The 23,236-nt window shown below is 40.1% G+C and overlaps 1 protein-coding gene across 1 annotated transcript; it reads left to right on the forward strand.

Annotated features, from left to right (window-relative positions):
• Nucleotides 1-1,052: 1,052 nt before the first annotated feature.
• On the forward strand, nt 1,053-20,788 carry STEAP4 (STEAP family member 4). The gene is given in 6 exon segments (XM_009702511.1): nt 1,053-1,119; nt 1,122-1,207; nt 16,349-16,804; nt 18,172-18,699; nt 19,326-19,490; nt 20,519-20,788. Coding segments are annotated over 6 exon segments (1,572 nt in total).
• Nucleotides 20,789-23,236: the final 2,448 nt, after the last annotated feature.

Here is a 23,236-nt window from a genome sequence, read left to right on the forward strand (position 1 = left end):
ACTGGCTTGTGCTCTTTGTCTCAGTGCACAAGTGAGATGGGCTGTTCCTGTCTTTTAAATCCCAAACACGATCTGATCTCTTATCTAGAACTCAAGCTCTCAAAAATAGTTTCTTCAGCCCCAGTGCAGTCACAGATTGTTCTGAATGAAACTTTTTCTTGTCCTTTCTTATTTTTTTTTTAGAGATTACCTCTGTGTTTTGTATTCTCTATGCCTTTTCCTTCTGCATGTTTTCCTAGTTAGCTTCCAGTAAGTTTCCCAAAGGCAAGTTGATGCAAAAAATATTTTTCTTTTGCTTTCTTCCTCTTCACTGGCAGATATTGCTTGCAAATCTAGAGTGTAATATTATTTAAATTCCCTTCAATTAATTTTTCAAACTTACAAAATCTCAGTGCTATGGGATTCTTTTATCCCCTTTCTCCTACCTGGACTATGATCCTGTCCAGTGATCTCTTGATGCTCAAGGCACCTGTTTTGAATTATGTCCTGTTCCAAACAGATGTGTAACATCAAGAGCTTTGCATCCTCCCAGAGGTTTATCCCTTAAAGACTCATTTCTCAATAAGTAGACATCGCAGGCTCTGGCTCCACAGAATCCCTGTAGCTGCCAAGAATATCTAGAGAATATCAGAGATCAGGTACTTTCGACCATCCCCATGCCAAATTCCTTTCCACTCGATGTGACATTCTTACTGTCCCTACCCACAACTGGAATGGCACAGGAGAGCTGTGACACAACAAAAGCAGCTCTCCTTCCAGGCAAACAGTTGCTGTTGTGCTTCTACAACATTCTTGGCTTCTGCAGCTCTCAGGTTAGTCTTCCAAGACTGGGAGAACACAGCCAAACCTTAACTCTGGCCGATAGCCAAGGGGCAAGTCAGTGCCAGCATGACAAAAGCAACCACAGCTTCACCTCAGCTGTAAATACAAGGGCTGGGACTTTCCCTGAGACTTTGACGGGAAGTTATTTCACCCTGCACAGACAGACGAGGCTTGCAACATCCCCTTGTCTCATCCTCCCCTGTGCACTCACCCTAGCTTCCCCTACATAAATGCCAGCAAGGCTGTCAGGGTTTCTGCACTCTGCTCCAGGCAATAGGACCTCTCTGCAGCTCCTGCGGTCTCTCTTGCTCCAGCGCAAACAGCATCTCACCGGCTGGGAAGGCGCTGGCTTGCCTGGGGGGACTGCAGCAGGCTGAGTGCACAGGTGAGTTTTACACAGATGAGACACAGGTTTCTCTCACTTCTGCAGGTGGGAACAGGGAACAGAACGGCTAAACTGTCAACCTCAGAAGTTTAGGTGGGCTTGAACTTAAATTTTTAAGTCTCTTGATAAAATTTTACCCCAGCCTTTCTGCCTGCTAGACAAAAAAAAAATGCACAGCCCGGCCATGTGTCCTGGTTTTGTATCGACTTTATACAACCTATTAAGCACTAAGAGCTGATGATGATAAGGACATACTGAGACATAGGGAAGGATTTGTATCTGTAAAGTTAGGACAAACCAGAACATCAGATTAGTCAATTGGTCTTAAAAGAGCTTACATAGCACATAACAAGTTTATTTAATCTTCCAAAGGTGTTTGCTATAGTTAAAGAAGTGGAGAAAGCTTCTGCAAATAAGGATTGGTCAGTGGGTTTTAAATGATGAAGCTAGAAAGCTTCCCTAAGCCAGAGTCAAAATTCTGGTTTGAATTTTAGTTGCAAGTGCAGGTATTCCAAGGGTGTTTTATTTACTCCAACTCCTAAGTTATCATCAGTAACAGTTGGAACTAATGATTCTTTTCGCTTCTGGATTCACATGTGGATCTCATGTTTTCTCTTCCCTCTCAAGCAGCATACCAATTTTAATCCTGTTTAATATTTTATAAGCAAGGGACTTCAATGCTGCAGAAAGAAATGGATTTTTCTTAAATATTGTCTTATACCAGCTCCACATTATTAATTCAGGCAACATTTGCAGCTGTCAGAACCGTTCTTCATCTTTGATATAGGAAATTTTCATATCTCCTCTAAATCTGCCACACAAACTGTCACTCAGACTATAGGCCAATTTTTTCAAGACAGTTGAGACTTTATAAAATGATGTAATTACTGGAAGATGTAAATGCTTTTTTTGATGTGGCCTTGCTGAAGCTCCTAGATTTGTTAATAGCAATGGTTTAGACTGGCATGAAGTAGTACTGTAACTACATACCAAAATATTGCAATAGTCATTAAGAAATCAAGCATCCCTGTACTTTCTTCCTCTGTATTGGAATTTTCTTATACTAACATATTAAGCACTTTTCACATTTGTACAATTTTAGGCAAATGGCACATTTTTAAATTACTTCTCTTAGTTACAGGCAGAAATGATAAAGAGATAAGGAGTCTACTTCATGTTGAGAAATTATTCACAAAGTGTGTTGCCTACATTGGTGTTTTATTTCAGAGCAGGAGCTCTCTTTGAAACTGGCTCTGCTGCCCTCTGCCACGTACCATGCTGTTCCACATCGCAGAGCTGGCTGGGGACATGCAGTCTGGGCTGCTCTTGGGTGAAACAAAACAATCCCACCACTAATGGCAATTAAGCTCACAGGACCTGACCAGAGCTAGTCCAAAGTAAAAACCCCAGCAATGTGGCTAGTGTGGGCGTTGGGTGCTCAGAACCACCTTTTCCTCCTTACAAACCCAGTACCTCAAAAATACAGACAGCAACTGAGGGTTGTTTTCAGGGAGTGTATTTAAAATCTGCATATTTTAAGGCCTCCCTCACTGCTTCCCAGTCTACTTTTATTAAAACCTGTTTATTTGGTAACTTCAAGATTTGAGCCATTCTCATTTCTTTCATTCCGTTCTTAGTTACAGTGCTAACAGAGTGGAACTGCAACATTTTAAATATTTTATTTTGTGTGGGGCATTTTACAGGTATTGGCATCTCAACTTCATTTTTATTCTGTTTAGATTTTAATGTATATTGATATTGGTTTTTGAAAGCTGTTTTGGGGGGAAGAAAAGGTAGGGACAGGTATTTGAATGTCACTTTTACAGATGTTTATTGCAGTTCAAATGTGGGGGGTTTTGTCCCTGCATGCTCTAAAACAAAAAATTTGACATCACTGTTTAGACCCATATACTCTCTTCTTTTTCAAAATTTCTCCAACACGTATTCCCCTTAGTGAGAGCACGGCCAATTAAATAGTAAATTCACTTACTTGATGTCATAGACGGGGCTTTCAGAAAGGAGCGCACTCTCAAATGTCCTCGTGGAGCATTTTCTGGGCTGCAAACAACAGCCCTCTCCTACCCTCTGCTGTGGTTTGGCAGGGTGCTCTGGCAGGACTGCAGCGAGCAGTGGGTGGCAGCTCGGGTAGGCACTGGTTATATCGGTCCTTCTTGGAAACAGAGGAGGAGCAGGAATAGCTGCCAGCAAAAGCATTAATTAGAGGACTGACCAAGCTGCCTCCCAGCCTCATAGTGACTACTGAGTACAGCCCTGGAGACACAACTGCAAAACTGGCTTCAAGGTATTTTTTTTACTTTACTAAAATATTGAGGCGACCATCTCCTGGTGGGATTACCGGAGGAATGCTGTAACTTTGGTGGTGGCGGTGTGCTGGAGGCACAGGTTCAGGCTACCTGGTTCAGGACCACTCTTCTCACGCTTTGCTGAGCTGCTTTGCGTGTTGTGCTGGCAAAGTGCTGCAGATCATCTTGGTTCAGCAACAAGGTTAGGTCTAAACCTCCACTAGGAGATGCAGATCCCATGACTTGCTTAGGAAAACATGAGGTTAAGATTAAATCAGGAGTGAGGACAGGTTCTCAGCTCTGGATGATTTCCCTCCGTGTGCTTTTCCCACCAGGACAAATCCAAATGTGCAGAAAAAGCACTTCCATGAACAGCATGATATCCCATAAAAATGAGAATATTAATAGATTTCATTTGAATTCTACAACCTGAACCACACCAGAGCTTCACAGAACTTGTCACTTCAAAGGTGCTTAATTATAATAATCTGCTACAAACTCCTTGATCAATGGTGGAAGCGGCTCAGCCATCCACCTCCAACAAGTTACGGCACCTGAGGACTGGGATCAAAGTGTTTTACTGCTGCCTGTCACCCATCCATTAGCGATATCAACTATGTGAGCAAGTTTCTGTAGGTCTCTAGATAAACAAGCCTTAACCGCTAAGAAATTTAGTGGAGAGGTTGATTGCCAAAGAGCAAAACACTTCTGGTATCATTAGAGCACAGAAATGTTTGACAAAGATTTTCTCTGGGGTGGTCCCATGCTACAAGGATCGTGAGAGCAGGAAATACGTAAAAAGACATAAGTACTCACAACAAGTGGATAATTATGCAATAATCATAACAGTATAAAATGGTAATGCAATAAAGACAATGGGTTTATTCAGAAAACGCAGTCCCTCATTTTGTATTGCATTTCCTTGCTGGAGCTGCAAGAGAGGGTCACCCTGCAGGAGGGAATTATTTTGTCCAATTAGGCAATTACAAAAGCAGCATGACACTTCATTTCATACCTCCTGGTACCCTCTTCTTTCCTCTTCAGCTAAGTTTAGTAAGAACACATAAGCTTTAAATTTGTCTCTGCTCTATATCATGTCCCAAATATCCAGCTTCTCCTTCACTCCAATTGCTTAGATAGGGCCTGGCACGCTCCTTTCTTTCTCATTGCATGGTCTTGACGTGCAGAACCAACAGCGTAACTTCTGCTTTGACCCCACAAATTTCACAGGGGCAGGAACAAGAGATACTCAGTAGCCCTGACTGAGACCCAGGAGCAAATAGAAGACAGAAACCAGGGAGACTTCTCTCTGAAGGTGGTGGCCTCTGCGTAAGAGGACTCCGGCACCAGACATTTGTAAGAGAACTTGTGTAGGGTTTCCTAATGCCCCTATGCAGTGACCATGGCACAGGATAACCCCGGCTGCCCTGTGCTGCACTGCGAGCAATTTGGTGGCAATGCTGTGCTCCAAGAGCAGTAGCTCACAGGCAGTACCCTGGCAGAGAGGTTTCGTTTGTACCAACGCCTGGGCTAGGAGCCAAGGTAATGACCCACTGCTGAGCATGCCCGTCCCCGCTTGCCAGGCTAGGGAATTAGCAGCAGCAGCTCAGGCATCTGCAAAACCTGAGCTGAACTCTAAGGGAGCTTTGGTCGAAAAAAAATAATAAACCAGATATTTCCATTTCTCAGTATAGGATGCTGCTCTGAACGGTCCTGCAAATTTTTTATTAATCTCACCTCTGAGGTTCTTTTTATTTTAAAAATATGTTTTTAAACTCAAGCTTCTCAGCAGTTAATTTCCGAAGCCTGTAGCTTAAGGTTGTTGCTTAAACAGTCCTGAAATCATTGGCTCAGTAAGAAGGGGACTTTCTTCCATCTTCAGACGAACTAGTTTTTAAAAGACTGCCTGATAAGAATTTTTCCTTGCTGATTGTCTCTTTATTTTTGTGAGGAACATAATTTCTTTATTTCTGAAAATATCAGTGTCCATTTTGTCCTGAAGGCAGGCATGTCTCTGCAGATGCCACTCGATCGCAGTCAGGTAGGAGAGGAAAATCTTCAAGTCCATGTAAAAGAAAGAAAGGAAATCAAAAGGAGCAAGTGAATGCATTTAATGTACTTCATATTAAGTGAATAAGGGGGCTGATAAAGTTATCCACTGTTAAATTGCCTGTCTTTAAATACATTTTAGAGTATAGGCTTGTGTCAGCAAGAACACAGATTAATGAACTTTCTGTAAAATCTACTTGGCCCCATTCCAGACATGTTGCAAATCCACATATATTTGTTTTGGCAAGAAAACTTCATATTCATGCTCCTTTTTCTTAAATCTTTCATCATACTCTCTCTCTCACTCCTCAGATTTCTAAGAGCGTAAGACAGTCACTGTAAACTTCATCACTATGCCATGGCAGCCACCTCACCTTTGATTTTATCACAGGTGTTACGAAGCAACTGGGCTTCATTTTCTTCCTGCTTGTGCCAACCAGGTCCAAAAGCAAGCTAACCAAAAATCAACAATTCCATTAGTGTAAATGGGAGGAGAGTCAGGCTTGTCACACACTCCTAGAGCTCATAATAAATACATGGCTTGAATTCTTACATTTTTAGTGCTCTGAAGGTCTGGTTTTGGTTGGTTACTGGTGAAATGCCAGCTAATTCCAGTCTCAGTGTATCCTACTCATGGGCTGTCAGTAAAAGCATCTCAAATAACATCCCCTGCCTCGCCCTCTGTGCCTTTTGACAGAGCAAAACCACATAGGGTCACAACTGAAGAGCCATTTCTCACTTTTTCTTCTCTTTTGGTGGTACAGATATGTATGTGGGTGTGTGTACATTGTGAATTTTTTAGGGTGGCCATTATTTTAGCCTGATTTCTGTAGGAAGTGAGATTTCTCTGATCATGTGGAGGCATGTGATTGCATGTATGTTAACATGTGTTCCTCAACCATTTCTTTAGTGATGGTTTCAAACAAATACACCAGAAGGAGAAAGGGCTCTGTTTTCCTTATGTTGCATGAAAAAAAAGGCAGCTGAAGACTTCACAGAGAGTCCTGAAAAATGAAAGACTATATTGTGACTATATACACTTAAAAGACCTAAAAATCCACAAGAAGAAATGTTATAGGAGTCATCTCCTGTGACTGGAAACAGCTTCAATCAGCACTTGTAATCAGCCAAGAAACAGAAACCCCTAGGAAGCCAGGTTTCATTATTTCTAGTGTTATTTCTCTGTGAGACAGAGCTACTTGTTAATGTCTCTAAATGGCAGATAAAAGATGCTCAGAAGAATAGCTTCAAAGTGAGGGGAGGACTCAGCAGGAGTCCAGGAGGTGCTTCTCCACACGTGATGGATCTGAAAATGTGTCTTTCAAGGTCTCAGGACATCTCCTTGGCCAACTGGGATAAATGCAGTTCCCCCTGTGCTGTAGACAGGTCTGTTTCTCCTTCTCACACTTGCTCATCTTCAGCTGTTGTATGAAATATTTTCATTCTCCTTGCAGTTGACTAGGCTGGATTAAAGCTTAATACCTACACACCTCAGAACAGTACAACAGCCCCGAAAAGACTGAGGAAATTACTCAAGTTATAGTTGGGTCTTACATGTTTATGGGAGCAGCTGGAGGTGATGAGATTTCCAGCCCTCTCTGTACTTTGCTATGATTTAGACAACATTAAGCACATCTATTTAGGCCTATACTTCATCTGTTTGAAGAGCCTCCAGGCAGCTTTAATGTTCTCCTGATAAAAAGTGAAGATGTGGGAAACGCAATGTCCTCTGTAGGAGGATTTATTGTCTCAAACAATTATTTTTTATCAGCTTTGTCAAAACTTGGAGCCCAGGATTTTCTGCTGAGAAGAACAGCAGATATTCATTTGCTTGAGAGAAAATTCATGAATAATTTGTTGTAATATGTTTGTTAGGAGTTATTCTGCTATTTTCTTTATGTGTTTAAGTATTGGATTAATCATGGGAGAGTAGTTTAGCCACATGCCTTTCAGTTTTAGGTATATTAAGCAACAGAAAATGCAGTTTATAATTTAGGGCAGATTTGGCTCTACAACTGTCAGCTTATAAGAAACAGTATTTGTTATACAGCGCATTCTCTCACTCTCTGTGGGAATGGTAAAATGAAATTTTAAGTAAATGAGATTGCCTCAGAGTAGTGTACATGTCTTTCTGGGGAGACTTTTTAAATCACATTTCACCTGTTTTCCAAGCTACACCAAGTTTACTGAGTATTATGCATGTGTGAAATACTTCACAGAGATACTTCCAAAGCTGCAGTACTACATATGCAAGAAATGAACTATTAATCACTCTCTTTTTCTACTGTTTTTAATGGACTACTATATGTAATTTTAGTGTACTAGGGCACTTTTGTCTAATGTACACCTTTTGATCATAGATGACAAGACAAAGCAGGATTCTTATTTACAAAAAAAACCAAAACACAACAGTGGGGACGACTTCTACTTCCCAGTATATACAATAATGAGAATTAACTCTATTCCTGAAAGAAACTGTTTAACTTCGGAGAACTTCACAGCATGGGAAACTAAAAATTATCAATGAAAAAAGTATAATTCCAGAGAAAAATATGTACTCATCAGGTATACAGGGATTTGAAGGAAACAATGAAAAAATAGATTTGATATTAAAAAAAGAAAACAAACAAACAAACCAACAAACCACGGCCACTTCCACTGCTTTTGACACTCTTGGTTGTAGGCACTGTTCTTCACTGCCACGGGCGAGTACATGCCATTAGCGCGGTGTCAAAGTACCACTTGTGGTTACCACAAATGCAGCTCACCCATGATTGAGAAGGTTGTATGTTTATCACATAGGGAGGGGATCAGGTGTACACAGAGGCATTGGGGAAGCAAACCTGTTTGAACGTGTTTAGTCCATTCAAAGAAGTATGAGGAGGGTCTGCAGGACACCTCCAAAGGGTTTATTTTCACCAGTTCGTCCATAAATGCCAATTCAAGATCAGCTCAGAGTTGCCCAGCAGGATTAAGACATGTAATCACATCAAGTCTGATGGCATGCGGGCCGTTCTTTGTAGTGGTGGTGAGAATCTGGTTTCAAAGTGTTTTGGAAGAGACACGGTCTGCATCTCTGTTGGTGAAATGAGTTGCGACATGTTCAGCCCTGCCTGCGTGGTTCAAACTATGTAAAAAAGTTCTTGAACCCGTGTAAGGAACTCCATGTTTTCAGGTGCTTCCTGACCAGAGAGATACAGAGCTTTGGCTAAAAAAGACCTTCATCAGAGGCTTGAGGACTTATCTATGTGGATGCTGTGTGAGAAAGTTCAGCTGATCCTTGCTGTAATGACAAGAGATTTGGGAAAAAAAGAAAACAGATACAGACAAATCCTCTGTGTTAAAAGAGCAGTGGAGTTAAGGTGAGATGTAAGAAGTCATGTCAGCAGCTTAAAATGAGGTCTACAGGGGGGCATAGTCTGAACCCAAACAACTTATCCCAGATGTCCTGGTTTCACTACTGTACAAGCAGAGTTAAACACCAAAGGTTAGTGAACCTGAGGGAAGAATTAACTACTTCGTGCAGCAGGACACTATTAGAGTTCAGCTGTGCAATGGACTAAATTTAATGAGCTCCAAAGCATCAACCCAAGTGTGTCCCCATCATTACAGAAAAATAACCCTTTTGAAATCTGGAGAAAGCTTTTTCTAGAAAGGTGAACCTAGAAAACAGACTGCTCATGGCGATATTCTAGTACATGAATCACTGGAATATGCAGTCAATACTGTTGTCATGACTCATGTATAACTGTGTATGAATTCACACAGATGAATCTACCCCCAGCATGCTATATAATTGGCCAGATGTAGTATGTCAGGACATTTATTTGCCTCCAGAATGTTGTACGAGAACAATGGCAAGCTGCTCCAGAGAGGCCATTCTGGTGCCTAGCAGTGTTTATTATTTGCATAGTGTAACAGAGACCCTGCTGTTATTTACAAGGAAATAGCAGTCAAAATACTTAGTTTACATAGAAAGATGGCCTTTGATACTTCACTTTTTAAAGTTACGCTCCCATAATATTTGTTCTGCATATAATCTTTATGACCACCTTTGGGATTATATTTTTTACAATGTACTTAAAAAGCAAAAAAAGAAGATTATAAATGGATCAGTGTTGTAGATCTTGAGACTAGTTCCTACGGTGGACAACACCATAACCTACCTGGATCACAGCTGTGCTGGCCATTAACTCTCTTCTTATTCTTCTTATAAACCTTTCTTTTACATGGCTATGGAACAAACTCCTGGCAATTCTTTGGCCATTTATTGTCTCATAGTCCTTATATCCTGCTTCATCTTCTAAACTTTTGCCCTGAATCAAAAGGTAGAAGAACATAGATCCAGTAGAAGGCTTTGGAAAATGACAGAGGGGAAAATGTAGAGGTTCTGTGATGGCTGGGAGCCACCACAGGCCACCAGACGATCAAGTGCTCAAAAATGGACTTGTCCACCTAATAGAATAATAAGCAGAGTATACTAGATTCTGAAGGTGGGAAGGTGATGTTCCATGAGAAGTACAATTTGAGAGGAAAATGAAGCCAGAAGATTTGGCAGCTGCTTAAAGAAACTATATTAAAAGCAGAGACATAAAAATTGTAATGCAGAACAAGGACTGCAGTAAAACAGCCACATGGCTGGAGCTGTGAGTTCTTCAGAAACTTCAAACTCAAATAGCATACATAAGTCAAAATCTATGGACAAGCACAGAAGAATAGTACTAATATGTTGATAAGATTTGAAAAGCCACAGCACAAAAAGAAAAGTAATTAGTAAGACACATCTAAAATAACAAGAATTTTCCTGTAAAAACATAAGCTGTTAAGCAAAAATCAAGGAGAGAATTGATCCACCATTGAACTGAGAGAAAGATATTGACTAATGACTCCAAAAAAGCCAACTCTGTAATGCCTATTTTGCTCTTTCTTCTTCATGAGTCAACCATGATAAAAGGGTTTACATCAGTAGCAAAGAACTGAAAATTCTGGCTAGATGACAGAAGAAAGAGATTAGGCCGTGCTCAGGTGAGTTAAATGACCTGACACCAGCGAGGCTGATGGAATTCACCTCACATTGTTTAGGGGATAACTGAAGCTTTTCCACAGCCATTAATAACTATCTTTAAGAACTCTGTGGAACAGGTAAAGTTTTGAAAGACTGGAAAGGCAAGAATAACAGCTATCTTTAAAAGTGAGAAGAAAGAGGAGGTGCAGAATTATGGCCCAATCCATCTAAGTACAATTCTCAAACAAATAGAGGAAGCAAATAGAAGATAAGAAAGAAACGGGTTATAGGCACATGGATTAATCAAGAACAAACCATTCCAAACCAACTTCATTTCCTCTTATAACAGGATAACAGACCTTGTGAATCACAGAGGCTATACAACTTGACAGGAGTGAAGTTTTTAGTATGGTAAATGTTAGAGAAGATTTTCAAAAGCATACTAGGAAAAAGCACTCTAGATTAAACTAATATAAGGTACGGTTCTGCAGAACTAGCAAAAGAAACATTTTCAGTCTTTCAATTAATCATTGTCAAAATGGAAGACTACATTTACTGCAGATATACAGGGGGTCTCTCCTGGCAAAAGTCCTGTTCCAGAATTTCATTAAATGGCGTAGATGCCGAATAGACAATATGCTTATTAAAGCTGACAATCTGACAAAGTTGAAAAGGGCTGCACACACATTAGAGGACAGGCTTGGAAATCAAAATTATCTTGACAAATTGAAGGTACAGTTTGAAAAACTACAGTGTTATTCAACAGGGACAAGTGCGTGACACAGCTCTGAGTCACAAAAAACTACAGAAGCTGAGGATGGAGCAAGTGGCGTGGGAGCAGTCCAGTTAAAGGATTGGGTGTAACAGGATGCATTTACATTAGTATTTCAGTTCTGATCAGATGTAGATGCAGATGACCACTTTTTGACTTTTGCTTTACACCACAGAGAGCTCTTGGAGCATACGAAACTAGATTCCTTTCCACAAAAGCTGAGCCAGAAGACATGCTTTAGATGCACCCTGATGTACTGCAGCTGTTAGTGGGCACTCAGGCTGTGGTACTAGACCAAAGTTAGTCCAAGGTGGAAATCTCTGACACAAGGATAGTGTGAACACCATGTCCTCAGCACCAGCTGTTTCACTCCACATCTTGGTTCCTGTTGCCACACACTACTTGTTAAAGTACTCAGCCTCAATGCATCACAAGCTGACTATGAATCAGCTGTGTTATGAATAAGACAAATGTGACAGTGGGATGATGTGTTGTCTATGAGTCAAGTGAAGCAATCTTTTTCTATCTGGTAAGATCTCAGCAAGAGTACTGCATTCAGTTTTAACACCATACTTTTAATTAACAGTTGGAGTAGTTTAGCCTAGAAAGATCAGAAGAAAGCCATGAGAAAGATCACCACTCTCAGAAGCATGAGTTGTAAGGAAAGATCTGGGGTTGTTTTATCTAGGAAGAAAAGGGTGAAATGTAACAGCTTTCTTGTCCAACAAAGGCTGCAGCAAAAAGAAGGGGGATAAGTGGACATCTGTGTCTACTGTGGAGGAGGCACTATAGATTACACATAGGAAAATCTGCCTAATAGCATGGCTGACAAAGCAGTAAGCAAGGAAGACTTCAGCATCCCCAACACAAAAAAGTTTTACAAACAGGTTAGGCAAGCATCTGTCAGACTTGGTTTAAACATAGTTCATCCTGCCTTAGGGAGGGAGATGGACTAGATAATCTTTTGAGATCACTACTGGAGTTATTTGTTTTGCTTCTTTTTTTAAATGTAAATAGTAAAATTACGCTTTCCTGCTCCTTTCATCTTGTCTTTCTACCTTTTGAATCATTCCACTGATCTACCATCTGCCATTTCATGTTATATCTTTCTGATCTTTCCATTATCCATCCCAATCTATGTCTCGGTCTCCTCTACCTTTCTGCTTTTGGCACTGTACTTCATCTGTGGCATTGCTTCTGCTAGGAAATCCCTCCTTTTTCCCATGTGCAAAGCAATGTGCCTGTCTTCTTACAAATTCTGACATAATCAAAGTATTTACATATAACTGTTGAACTAAACATCATACCTTCATTCAGTTCCCGTAGTGTTTATACAGTGAGTAGAAATGACAGTTTTGCAGTTAGCTTCTTTTTTTCTTTCAGCACCTCCTTTTATCATTACTAATCAAATAAACTCAGAGATTACCATCATTTTCCTTAAAATAGGATAATTCAGTGTATAAGAATATAGCAACAATGCAGAAGAGAAAGGACACACTTAATCATTACAGAAGCTTACATGGATTATCTTTCAAATAACAAAAGGCATCACTAGTGCTCTAATGTTAGGGGGATCGATATAAGCAAACATATTATGTATGGATACATAATATGGATTTTTCTCGGATAACATATGGCTACGTATATAAAAGAACAGATAATGATTACTACATGTTTCTTTGCTGGCATTTCTGCTTTACTCTGGCACTTTGAGAGCGCTCAGCATAATCCATGGGCACAGAGCAGACCCCCACTGCCGTGGGCTGCTTACTGAGACCCCGGTGTCAGCCTTTGGGCTGAGCTCCCAGACATCAGACTGGACCTGTGTCCCTTTTGATGTACTTCTGCCTCGCATCTTTCACACTGATGTATGACAATAAAACACTGCGTCCTACAGAAAATTGCTATCTTCTCACATTGCAGCTATCGCTGTCATGGACTCTGGGAGACCATTTTCCTTGTTTTGACTTTACAGCCATCCAGTTGCCATCAAAGGCTGCATTTTCTTCACATACACACAGCAAAGCCAGAATTTATCTATGCACCATCTATGTGCTCATAACCTACCATCTGAATTAACCTCCAGAAGTTCACTGCAAAGCCCACAATCTTCTTTTAGTTCAACAACAGCCAGCTGGCACAAAGACTTTTTGGAAGGAAGGAAAAAAAAAGGATTCAATGGAGAAAATTAATTTAATTCTGTCTTTGTTAGGAGGCCTGGGATTTAAAAGCAAACTTGTCTTGTCTTACATGTGATTTTCAGAAGTAGCAGCTGTACTATTAAATTAATATCAGTTTTACAATATACTTAATTTGTTAAAACATTCATTGGTGATCAGTTTATTTCTAATATATAAAAGCTATGGGCATCCCTATTAAGTAACTCTTAAACAGAAAAGGTAAATTATGCTTACTTTATTCAAGCAAATTGTCTCTCTTGTTAAAAATGGTATTCAGCTAAATTACACCACCAGTACTAAAGGCAGCTTTAACTCTCTTCAGCTTTCTATGGAATAATATTCACTGCCTTGTACAAGTCCCTTTACATCTTAGATAGCGCTCCAAGAAACTGTATTTTGAAAAAAAAAAGAATGTTCCTTACATTAATTTTTCTTTTCTTCTCCCTCTTTTTCTCTTTTCTGGCAAGACAAGCTCTGTGTTCACTAGCAAATGAGATGTTCAGTATTAGTGAACAACAGAAGCACTTCATAAACTTATTTCTTGCTGGTGGATCCATTTCTATATTAAATACTTTTATAAGCTTAAACAAAACAAAACTTTAACGGATAGACCAAATATATTACCTGATAACATCCATTTGAGTTTTGGGGGTTTGCAGTCTTACTTTGGAGAGGAAAATTATTTGCATAATTCACTCAGCAATAACTTCATGATTTCTTGAGGGCAAATACAAAAGTTTTCAATCAGATCATCAGGTGTTTTGCTCTTCATTTTAGATAGGAGCCTACTTTGTTAAAAGGGAAAATTAAGAAAGGAAAGTTGAGTCTTCTTCGGTTCTGAGTTGGACCATTTATTAGTATTACATATGCAACTCTTCTGTTCTTTTTGAAATACAGACTATCCCCAAAAAGGAATTTTACAGCTTTAGTCACATTAGAGCCTCCTGGGACAATAACAAAGTCCTCAGAGAATGATTTTTAAATATGTCAAAGGACTTCGCATTTGTATGCATGTGTCAGAGCACGCCAATATGCAAGAGGCATTCAGATGGGTCCCTTTGAGGCTCTCTTTTCATGCTCAGTGTGTCACTTGACGAAGTACACAGCGTCCAGCTGGGTAGCTGGGCCTGCGGCTTCAGGAGAGCTGGGGTTAACACCCTGCTGCACTGCAAAGCCTCTCGTGGAACCTGCATGAGCCACACAGACCACGAGCACACAGATCCTCGGGCCCTCCTCTGCCTGATTCAATGCCTTCCCCTAATGACCACAAGCAAACTCTCCTGGCAGCTCTCTAAATCCCAGCGCTCCCACAGCTCATTCATTGCAAGAACAGTGCTAAGCAGGCATGGGTGCCAGCTGAGGGCTGGCTAGCTACATACAGAACTGCTTCAAGCCAAAATCTTCACATGTGATTCTCAGAATAAGCACTTCTCTGTCTATCTTGCTAGTGAAGCTTACACCCTACAGCACAGGCCAAAAGGATGCATGCATCCTTGACTCGTAGTCCTTAACTCTAGGTCACAGCAGGGTAGGGGGAAGTTCAGGGTTGATTTTTCTATTCATCAAACAAATGCAAGTTTTGGGTCAAACAATTTAAAATTATGCCGGCTTTTCAAAAAGCAAAAACTGTTCTGGCTAGGGAAAAATATAAAAGAAAGTGAAGAACATCATCTCAGTATTTTTAAATGGCAGAGTTTCATTCTGAACAGTGCTTCGCTGCTCAGAATGTAAGCAAAGGGTTAATAAACAGCAGCAGCAAAACAATTGTTTGGGGTCTAGCTAACCATTTCATGCATTTCTTTCCTGCAAATTGGAAAATCAGTTATTCCCACAACTTTAATTAAGACAGTTACCTGTGACACAGGGAAAGACTTGAATCAGGGCTCTTGCAAATTAAATGGCTGCTCTAAGTACTAAATTGCTGGCCAGTCCAAGAGAGGGGTCTCTCAAGATCTCCTGCTGGAGGTCTTCCTTCGGGTCTTAGGTTTTCTGGTCTAAGTTCACCTTCTGTAAAGTGAGGATAACAGCATGTGAACCTACTGCAAGACCTTTGGAGCAGACCTTTTTGATTCTGTATTTGTATCGTGGGTCTCACTCTGCAAGTACAGAGCATACGTACTGCTGTGGCATGGATAATACATTAAAGACTTTGAAGCTTCCAGGTACAGTGATAAAGGAGGATAGATAAAAACCTCAAAGAGAATTGTATTATAAATAGCAAAAATCTGTGTTCAACATGAAATATTCCAATTCCACTGTCCAAATGCTTCATGGGACATTCTTCAGGAAACTGAAGAACAATAATAAAACAAACTGGCACTGACTAGATGTATTAAGGAAATACTGAGGAAAATAGATTGGTTTGTAGCTGCCTTTTATAATATCTCTTCTTCAAGTATTTTACAAAAAAACTTCCAGGTTCTAATCTGATTGGAAATACACTTGTCTTCAATGTTTTTCTACAGCATAAGTAAGTAAGCACAAATTACTCTGAAACATGTGCAACCCTTGCTCTCTGTGATCCTGTATCTTTTCCTCACACTTTCCCTTTGAGAAAGGAAAACTGCATCAATTCAGCTGAATGTTAAAATCCACAAAAGGATGGAAAACAGGGTGCTGTAGAGATGTAGAAGTGAATATCTAGAACTGTTTTTTAAAAACTGTACAGAAATCTTCTGAGAGTGTGTATTCAGAAGGATGTGCAGGAAGCATATTCAGAGGCCAGAAAACTCTCAGATATTTATTTTGCATAGCCAGAGTGGATGCTAACCTTTCATTTTCAAGAGACTGATGTTTTGTTTAATTTGTTCCTATTATTCTTTTTTTTAACAGATGAACAAAGATTCTTCCAACATAATGGCTTTGGCTCCTAACACTTCTAACAAAAGAGAGACAGTGTGCATATTTGGAACTGGAGATTTTGGAAGAGCTCTGGGGCATAAAATGATTCAGTCCGGCTACCGTGTCGTGTTTGGAAGTCGAAACCCACAGACATCCAGCCTGATTCCCAAGGATGCAGAGGTGTTGAGTCATGCAGAGGCAGCACAGAAAGCTGCCATCATCATTATAGCAATCCAGAGGCAGCATTACAACTTCCTTATACCACTAGCAGAAATTCTCCACGGAAAAGTCTTGGTGGACGTAAGCAACAACTTAAAAATAAACGAGTATCCGGAATCAAATGCAGAGTACCTCGCTCAGCTGGTGCCCGGCGCTAAGGTTGTGAAAGCCTTTAACACCGTGTCAGCCTGGGCCTTGCAGTCGGGCACATTGGATGCAAGCCGGCAGGTAAGACTGAGCAACGGGGGTTTCCTAAGTCATAGAGTTATGCATCATATGGCTTCTTAACAGCTAGACAAAACACACACGGGACATATGAATCAGACAGGGCTGAGATGGTATTTTCACTATAATAGTCCATTTCAAATTAAATATGAGTTAAAATTTACTTTTGTCTTGTAATATGGTATGACAACAAATATCAATAGCTTGACTCCAAACTCAGTAAGGTGTTTGAAGACACTAGAGAAGCAAGGAAAGAAAGATAGCAGAGCTACAAAGAGAAGGACAGCAAACCAGGAGAAAATAAAGATTGCATCAGTTGTTCACCAGGGCTGTAAAGCTAAACAGAAAGGAGATAGGAGGAATACATCAAAGCAAGAATAACATGAAGAGAGCAAAAAAAAGGGAGGTAAGGGATATGATAGGGCAATAGAATGAGTATGGGCTACAGAAGTGAGCTAGAAGGTGAATAAATTAATAAAGTTTTCTAAAACAGAATCCATCACCACAGAAGCTTAACACAACAACAGTGTGTGCAAACCATTTTAACCAGCTCCTTAACCACGGACCAGCGAGCAAAGAGCTGGTCATAGAAAGCAACACAGCAGCTTACTTGAAGACAAATCATTTATTACTATCCTGTTTTCTGCCGCTCTGAGGGACAATGCTCTTGTACAATGCATGAAACCAGCCAGCTACTCCAACCATTGCTAGCTTTGCTTTCTGCTACCAGATAAATAGTTTTGGCTAAACTAAAGACCCAAGGACTTCCAAGCCTAGGCTCTACAAGCCTTCATCATATCAACAAGAGCAGAAATTGCCCCCTTTCTCCCAATTCCAAAAGGAGTACTGTGTTGCATACTCACAGAAAAGACAGTTTCTTCACTATTTTACTAGGCTTAGAAAGAAATAATATTTACTTTTGTGATAGGGCAATCATGATTTAAAGATCTCTGTCCCCAGTTTCCTGGAGTACTTACTGACCACTGTAGCAGCAATTGAAAAGGTTGCTCCTATTTAGTCCTATAAAATCTTGTGCTTACAAACTGCTTGTAGGTCTTCAGAAGGGTATGTCAAGTCTTCTAAGCAAAGACTTGTACTAAGTGTGTTATACATTGTTCTTTTCAGATACAAAATTTTGCCACTTGAAACATTCTCCTTCCCCAAAGAAAAGATTCATATTCTTAGTTCTTGGACTTGTTGGCCAACAAAGTACCTACAGGCTACTTTTTGCCTATATAAATTAAGGCCAGCAGGGAAGCCAACAAGTAGCCTAGGAAGCTTGTGCTCATTGTCCATATCCAGGCAGGACAGCAGTAGAGGACATCACAAAAGTCTGTCTAAATAAAACTTCTGTTTGTTTTTGGCTGCAGGTGTTTGTCTGTGGAGACGACATGAAAGCCAAACAAATGGTGATGGATATTGTTCGTGCACTGGGTCTCACCCCATCAGATCAAGGATCCCTCTTGGCTGCTCAGGAAATAGAAAATTACCCTCTGCAGCTCTTTCCAATGTGGAAGTTTCCCATCCTTTTGTCCCTTGGCCTAACTGCATTCTTCTTCTTCTACTGTTTGATTCGTGATATAATTTACCCTTATGTTTATGAAAACACAGATTTTTCATTTTTTATTGCAATTTCCATTCCAAATCGGATCTGCCCTGTATTGGCACTAATCCTTCTTGCCTTAGTGTATCTTCCTGGTGTACTTGCTGCAATTATTCAGTTATACAGAGGTACCAAATACCACCGTTTCCCAGACTGGCTGGACAAATGGATGCTGTGTAGGAAACAACTTGGACTAGTAGCCTTGGCATTTGCTTCTCTGCATGTTTTGTACACTCTTGTTATCCCAATTCGCTACTTTGTAAGATGGAGAATGAGCAGTCAAATCATCTCCCAGGTAAGTTTTGTTCCCAGCTCTCTGTCTTCCTTTCTTCTGGCCCTGTTACAAATACTACCTTCTACCTTGAGCTTCAGAAATTCATGTGGATAGTCTAATGTTCTTTACAATAGGGTTATTTGCCTAGTTTCTGCATTCCTTTTAATCATTGGTGTATGTGAATTTTGTTGATACTATGTTGAGTTAGGGATTTCTGGCCTCAGTCTTCCTCCTGGATAGTTTACATATTAATAAAATAAGCAGGGAAAATGTAAACATTGAGAGTAATTTAAAGACACATATTTCCCTATTTCTCCACATACCTTTAAGAATGGGATATATTTTGACTTTAAAAATGGCACATATTTTGACTTTCTGACCTTATTTAACAACAAAGGATCACATACCTGTCCTCAACAGTAGGTCTACAGAAGTGTAAAACACTCACCACCACTATAGGTACATGGAACATATTTGTAATATAAGGCCTCTTCTGCTTTTTGAGTAGGTTTTCAAAGTAAATCTCTGACAATTTTCAGAGACTTAATGTATAACATTTATCTCCTAGTTACCTTAAAGGACATTTTTTCTGCATACTGATCGTAAAACTGCTATCACTAAGATATACCTGGTCTTCTTTTCTTCAGGCACTGAACAATAAAACAGCACCACTCAACAACACATATGCCTGGCTTAGTGACTCTTATGTGGCTTTGGGGATTTTAGGATTTTTTTTATTTGTTCTTCTGGGAATAACTTCCTTGCCTTCGGTCAGCAACAATGTCAACTGGCGAGAATTTCGATTTGTACAGGTAAGAAAAAGACTTGTTCTAAAAAAACTTCTTTCTTTATAAACTATGACCACAGGCAGGTTTACTAGAGACTTAGGGCTTCCCCCCATTAGTATCTCCAGATGTGATGCGTGCACTGTCCACCATCACACAGTGAAAAAAACCTACACAGCTATACAGCTCACCTGTAAAAAACCAGAACTGCTATGATGGCTGCTCATGGTACAACAGGGATTACTGCACTAACAAGAGAAAATTGGGAAGATGTGAGCTCCTAAATGACAAACAGAAAGCTGACATTGTGGAATTATCAAATTTCTCAATGATACTACGTCACAAAGTACTTTAGCCATTTATTGGGCTAGTTCTGTTGGTTCACAAGATGCTTCAGTTAAAATGGGTCTGAAAAACAACTTTATAACTCAGATACTCTCAATGCCAAGGATCTAAAGAGAATCTGCAGTTTCTGCAGACTGTAAAAACTGCTGTGCCTATAAACAGGCTGCCCTTGGTAACACTATAATCTCAGCCCACCATTTGGAGGAAGCTTGGTGCAAGCTGCCGTGCCTCTGCAGGAGCTAGGCTGGCAGGGAAAGGGAGGCAAGGGAAGGGGAAATTACTATCAATGAATGTTTTATCAAGGCAAAAAACTTGCACAGTATGGTAGTTTTGGACGGATTAGCACTAAAGCATATAAAAGCTTGGAACTCTCCAGTGAATTTCAGCATTTTCTCTGCATTTTCACAAATATGACAACAACTAGGCATTATGTGTGAACTAGTAAAAATTATCAGGATTGTTGATGGAGAAAAAAAACCAAAGAAGTGTGTTTCACCTAGATCCATTTGAATGAATCTTTATTAAAAAAAAAAAACACAACAATAAAAGCCTTTATATTATATAAAACAGTTTCATTTCAGCAGTCCCCAATTAGACCCAAAGTTGGCATATTCCACAAAGCTTACTGTGTCCTGTAAATTGCATTTGTTCTGGTTTAATTTATTGTTTTAACCTCCACTTCTTTCTTTCTTTCCTTTGCTCTCCCATAGTCCAAACTGGGATATGTGACACTGATTTTGTGCACTGCACACACACTGGTTTACGGTGGAAACAGGTTCCTGAGCCCGTCATCCTACAGATGGTATCTTCCAAACGCCTATATGCTCTCCCTTATTGTTCCGTGTATTGTATTGGTTGTCAAATTTGTGCTGATATTTCCTTGTCTAGACAAACCTCTTACGCGAATTCGACAGGGCTGGGAGAGGAATCCCCAATACTCAGAACAGTCAAATTACATTATCAACAAGTCTGCTGTATAATTAGACTAACCTGTATTATCAAAAAGAAGAAAAAAAAATATCATTATGAAGGCATAGCAAAATGAAGTCCTGAGTCTACTTTATCTGGAGAGTGAGAGAAAAAGTGAAAAACTTGGCGAGGCCCTGAGTAAAATAAAGGCAGCCTAATGACAAGCTTAAAATACAAATCAAATGAGGCCACTGAGTTCCTGCACCCCAGGCATGCTTTCACACAGGTGTAGCCTCTCTCTTTTGTTCAGTATATTCCCCCTTGCCTATTCACCCTCCATTCCTCAGAAGAGTATGAGAGAAGTGGTGATCCACGTCCCTCCTCTGTCATTCCAAACCTCCTCCAGGGCTGCGCAGAACCAGAGTAACCTTTGGTGTTAGATGGCATCTGCTCTTCTTCCCTATCCTGCCCATTTCGACTCAGGTCTACACGCACCTACAGACATCCACACAGATCCACATGCACACACACACCCTGCTTCCTCCCCCAGAAGCCACCAGCACCCATAGAATGGGTGCAGGATGGATGCTAGCTGAGGAAGAGCTCTCTTCCTCCCAGCATACCTTAGAGATAGTTGAGTAAGATTTGTTTGGTTTGTGTACAGCAGCTCTCATGTTCAAAGTGTACGGGGCAAGGATGACTGAATCTGTGCTTGTACTGCTTTATCAGAAACTCAGGTGGCAAGGTGATGAAGAAGAGGCCAAAAGGGCAGAAAGATATGAGATGTGCTCACAAGCCTAAGCTTCTCAAGTGTAGGCAAAAAGTGATCAGTGATTTTTTTGTGTAAGCAGGGAGTTGTAAGCAAAGAAACTGAAGGAAAATCCTATTATATCAGGGGGCAGTGTTATATGTTGCGGTTACATGTCATGAAGATAATATTGTTGATTTTTCAAAAAATAAATCTTTGGATGCAATATTACAGATATTCTATGAAAATATACATATTTTAACCACAATAAAGAATTTTTTTACAGTGTTGAGCTCTGTTATAATTTCTGGAACCTCTTTTGATACAATGCAGCTGCTGCTATGCTCAGCTGCACAAAGGTATTGGAAGGCCTTGGGGCAAGGAATAAAATGGGATCCTGTCTTCAGCCAGCGGCCTGGCCTCACCTTCCCCATCTTTGTTTACTCCTTGGATGTTCACATAAGCAGATCTTTGCTTAGTCATCCAAGTGGGCTCAGGATGTTGTGGAAAAACAGGATCCAGCTGGGATGGTGACCTCTTGTTAAACTGCAAACAGAGGATCTGACAGCCTCCTTTGCATTGGAGATTAAAGAAAAGGCAAAACGTGCTTGTTTTTATAAGAAGAGCATTTCTTCCTATCTTTTATCTCTCTGTTCTTCTCCTCCCTGTCCATACAAAGGATAAATAATCACAAATATGAAAGTATGAGCATGCTAACTAGTATAGCTAACTCTACTTTTAAACAACACTATCAAGCAGATTTAAAAGAAAAAAATTATTTGAATGATACTTCTCAAAACATTTCTCAACAACAGAGGTTTTTTTAGTTCTGGACTTACATCTCCTCTTCATGTCCTCTTCATCCTCTAGCCCAGAAAGAACCTGTTCTTAATATGCAAAAAAAGAGTAAAGGAGTCTGGGGTATCAGCAATTGATGGAGTCAGATTTCTTGGAGATAATGCTGGCACCACATACTTTTGCTGACCAGCACTGGTGCATATGTCATACATGGCATGTCATAAGCCTATATGCATATGTTGATGTAGGTCTATACAGAAGTTTTCCTTGACCTGTCCCATGATGGAGTAGTACTCCATTTCAAGCTTCCTTCAAATAGAGCCCCTTCACTGTGCTTGCTTCTCTTCACATTTGCTCAGATTTAACCTAGGAAAAGCTTAACTGCAATGAGTAGACTCAAGCTATTAAACATCAGTACAGAGGCCTTTCCTAGTTTATTATCCACTATTTTTTTTCCCCCGTTTTATGGAAGATGAGAAAGTGTAGTCTCTATAAATCTGTCTTTAGAGACTTCAGAATATAGATAAATGAAAAATGAAAAAATCAAAGTTATTGTAATATGCTTATCACTGCAGGACACAAGTGGTTGAATACCGCTAGACCAAAACAGAATGTCCCAAAATAGGCATGTTTGCGACAGATTATCTCTGACTGAGTGCTGGCATAGGAGGGAGGTATTTTCAAAGAACCATTCGGGAGAAAAGTGTATGGAACAAAAGTTAAAAAAAAAAATTAGAATGAGAGATAGAGAAGGAAAGAAGGAAAGAGACAAACTTGTTTTTCTTCTTTCCTACTGCTTCCATGACAGAAAATGTCATACATTTTTGGTTGCATGGTACCAATTATTTCAGTACCTTATAAATAATTAAATGAAGAGTTTGATCCTGGCAGCCCTGGAGTCTAACCCAGGTTTTATGATCCCACCATAGCTGCCTTTCCATAGTCCAAATCGGTACAAATCAGCCTACTTTCT

The sequence above is a fragment of the Cariama cristata genome, unplaced genomic scaffold, assembly GCF_000690535.1.
Source record: "Cariama cristata isolate BGI_N322 unplaced genomic scaffold, ASM69053v1 scaffold17176, whole genome shotgun sequence".
Lineage (NCBI taxonomy): Eukaryota > Metazoa > Chordata > Aves > Cariamiformes > Cariamidae > Cariama > Cariama cristata.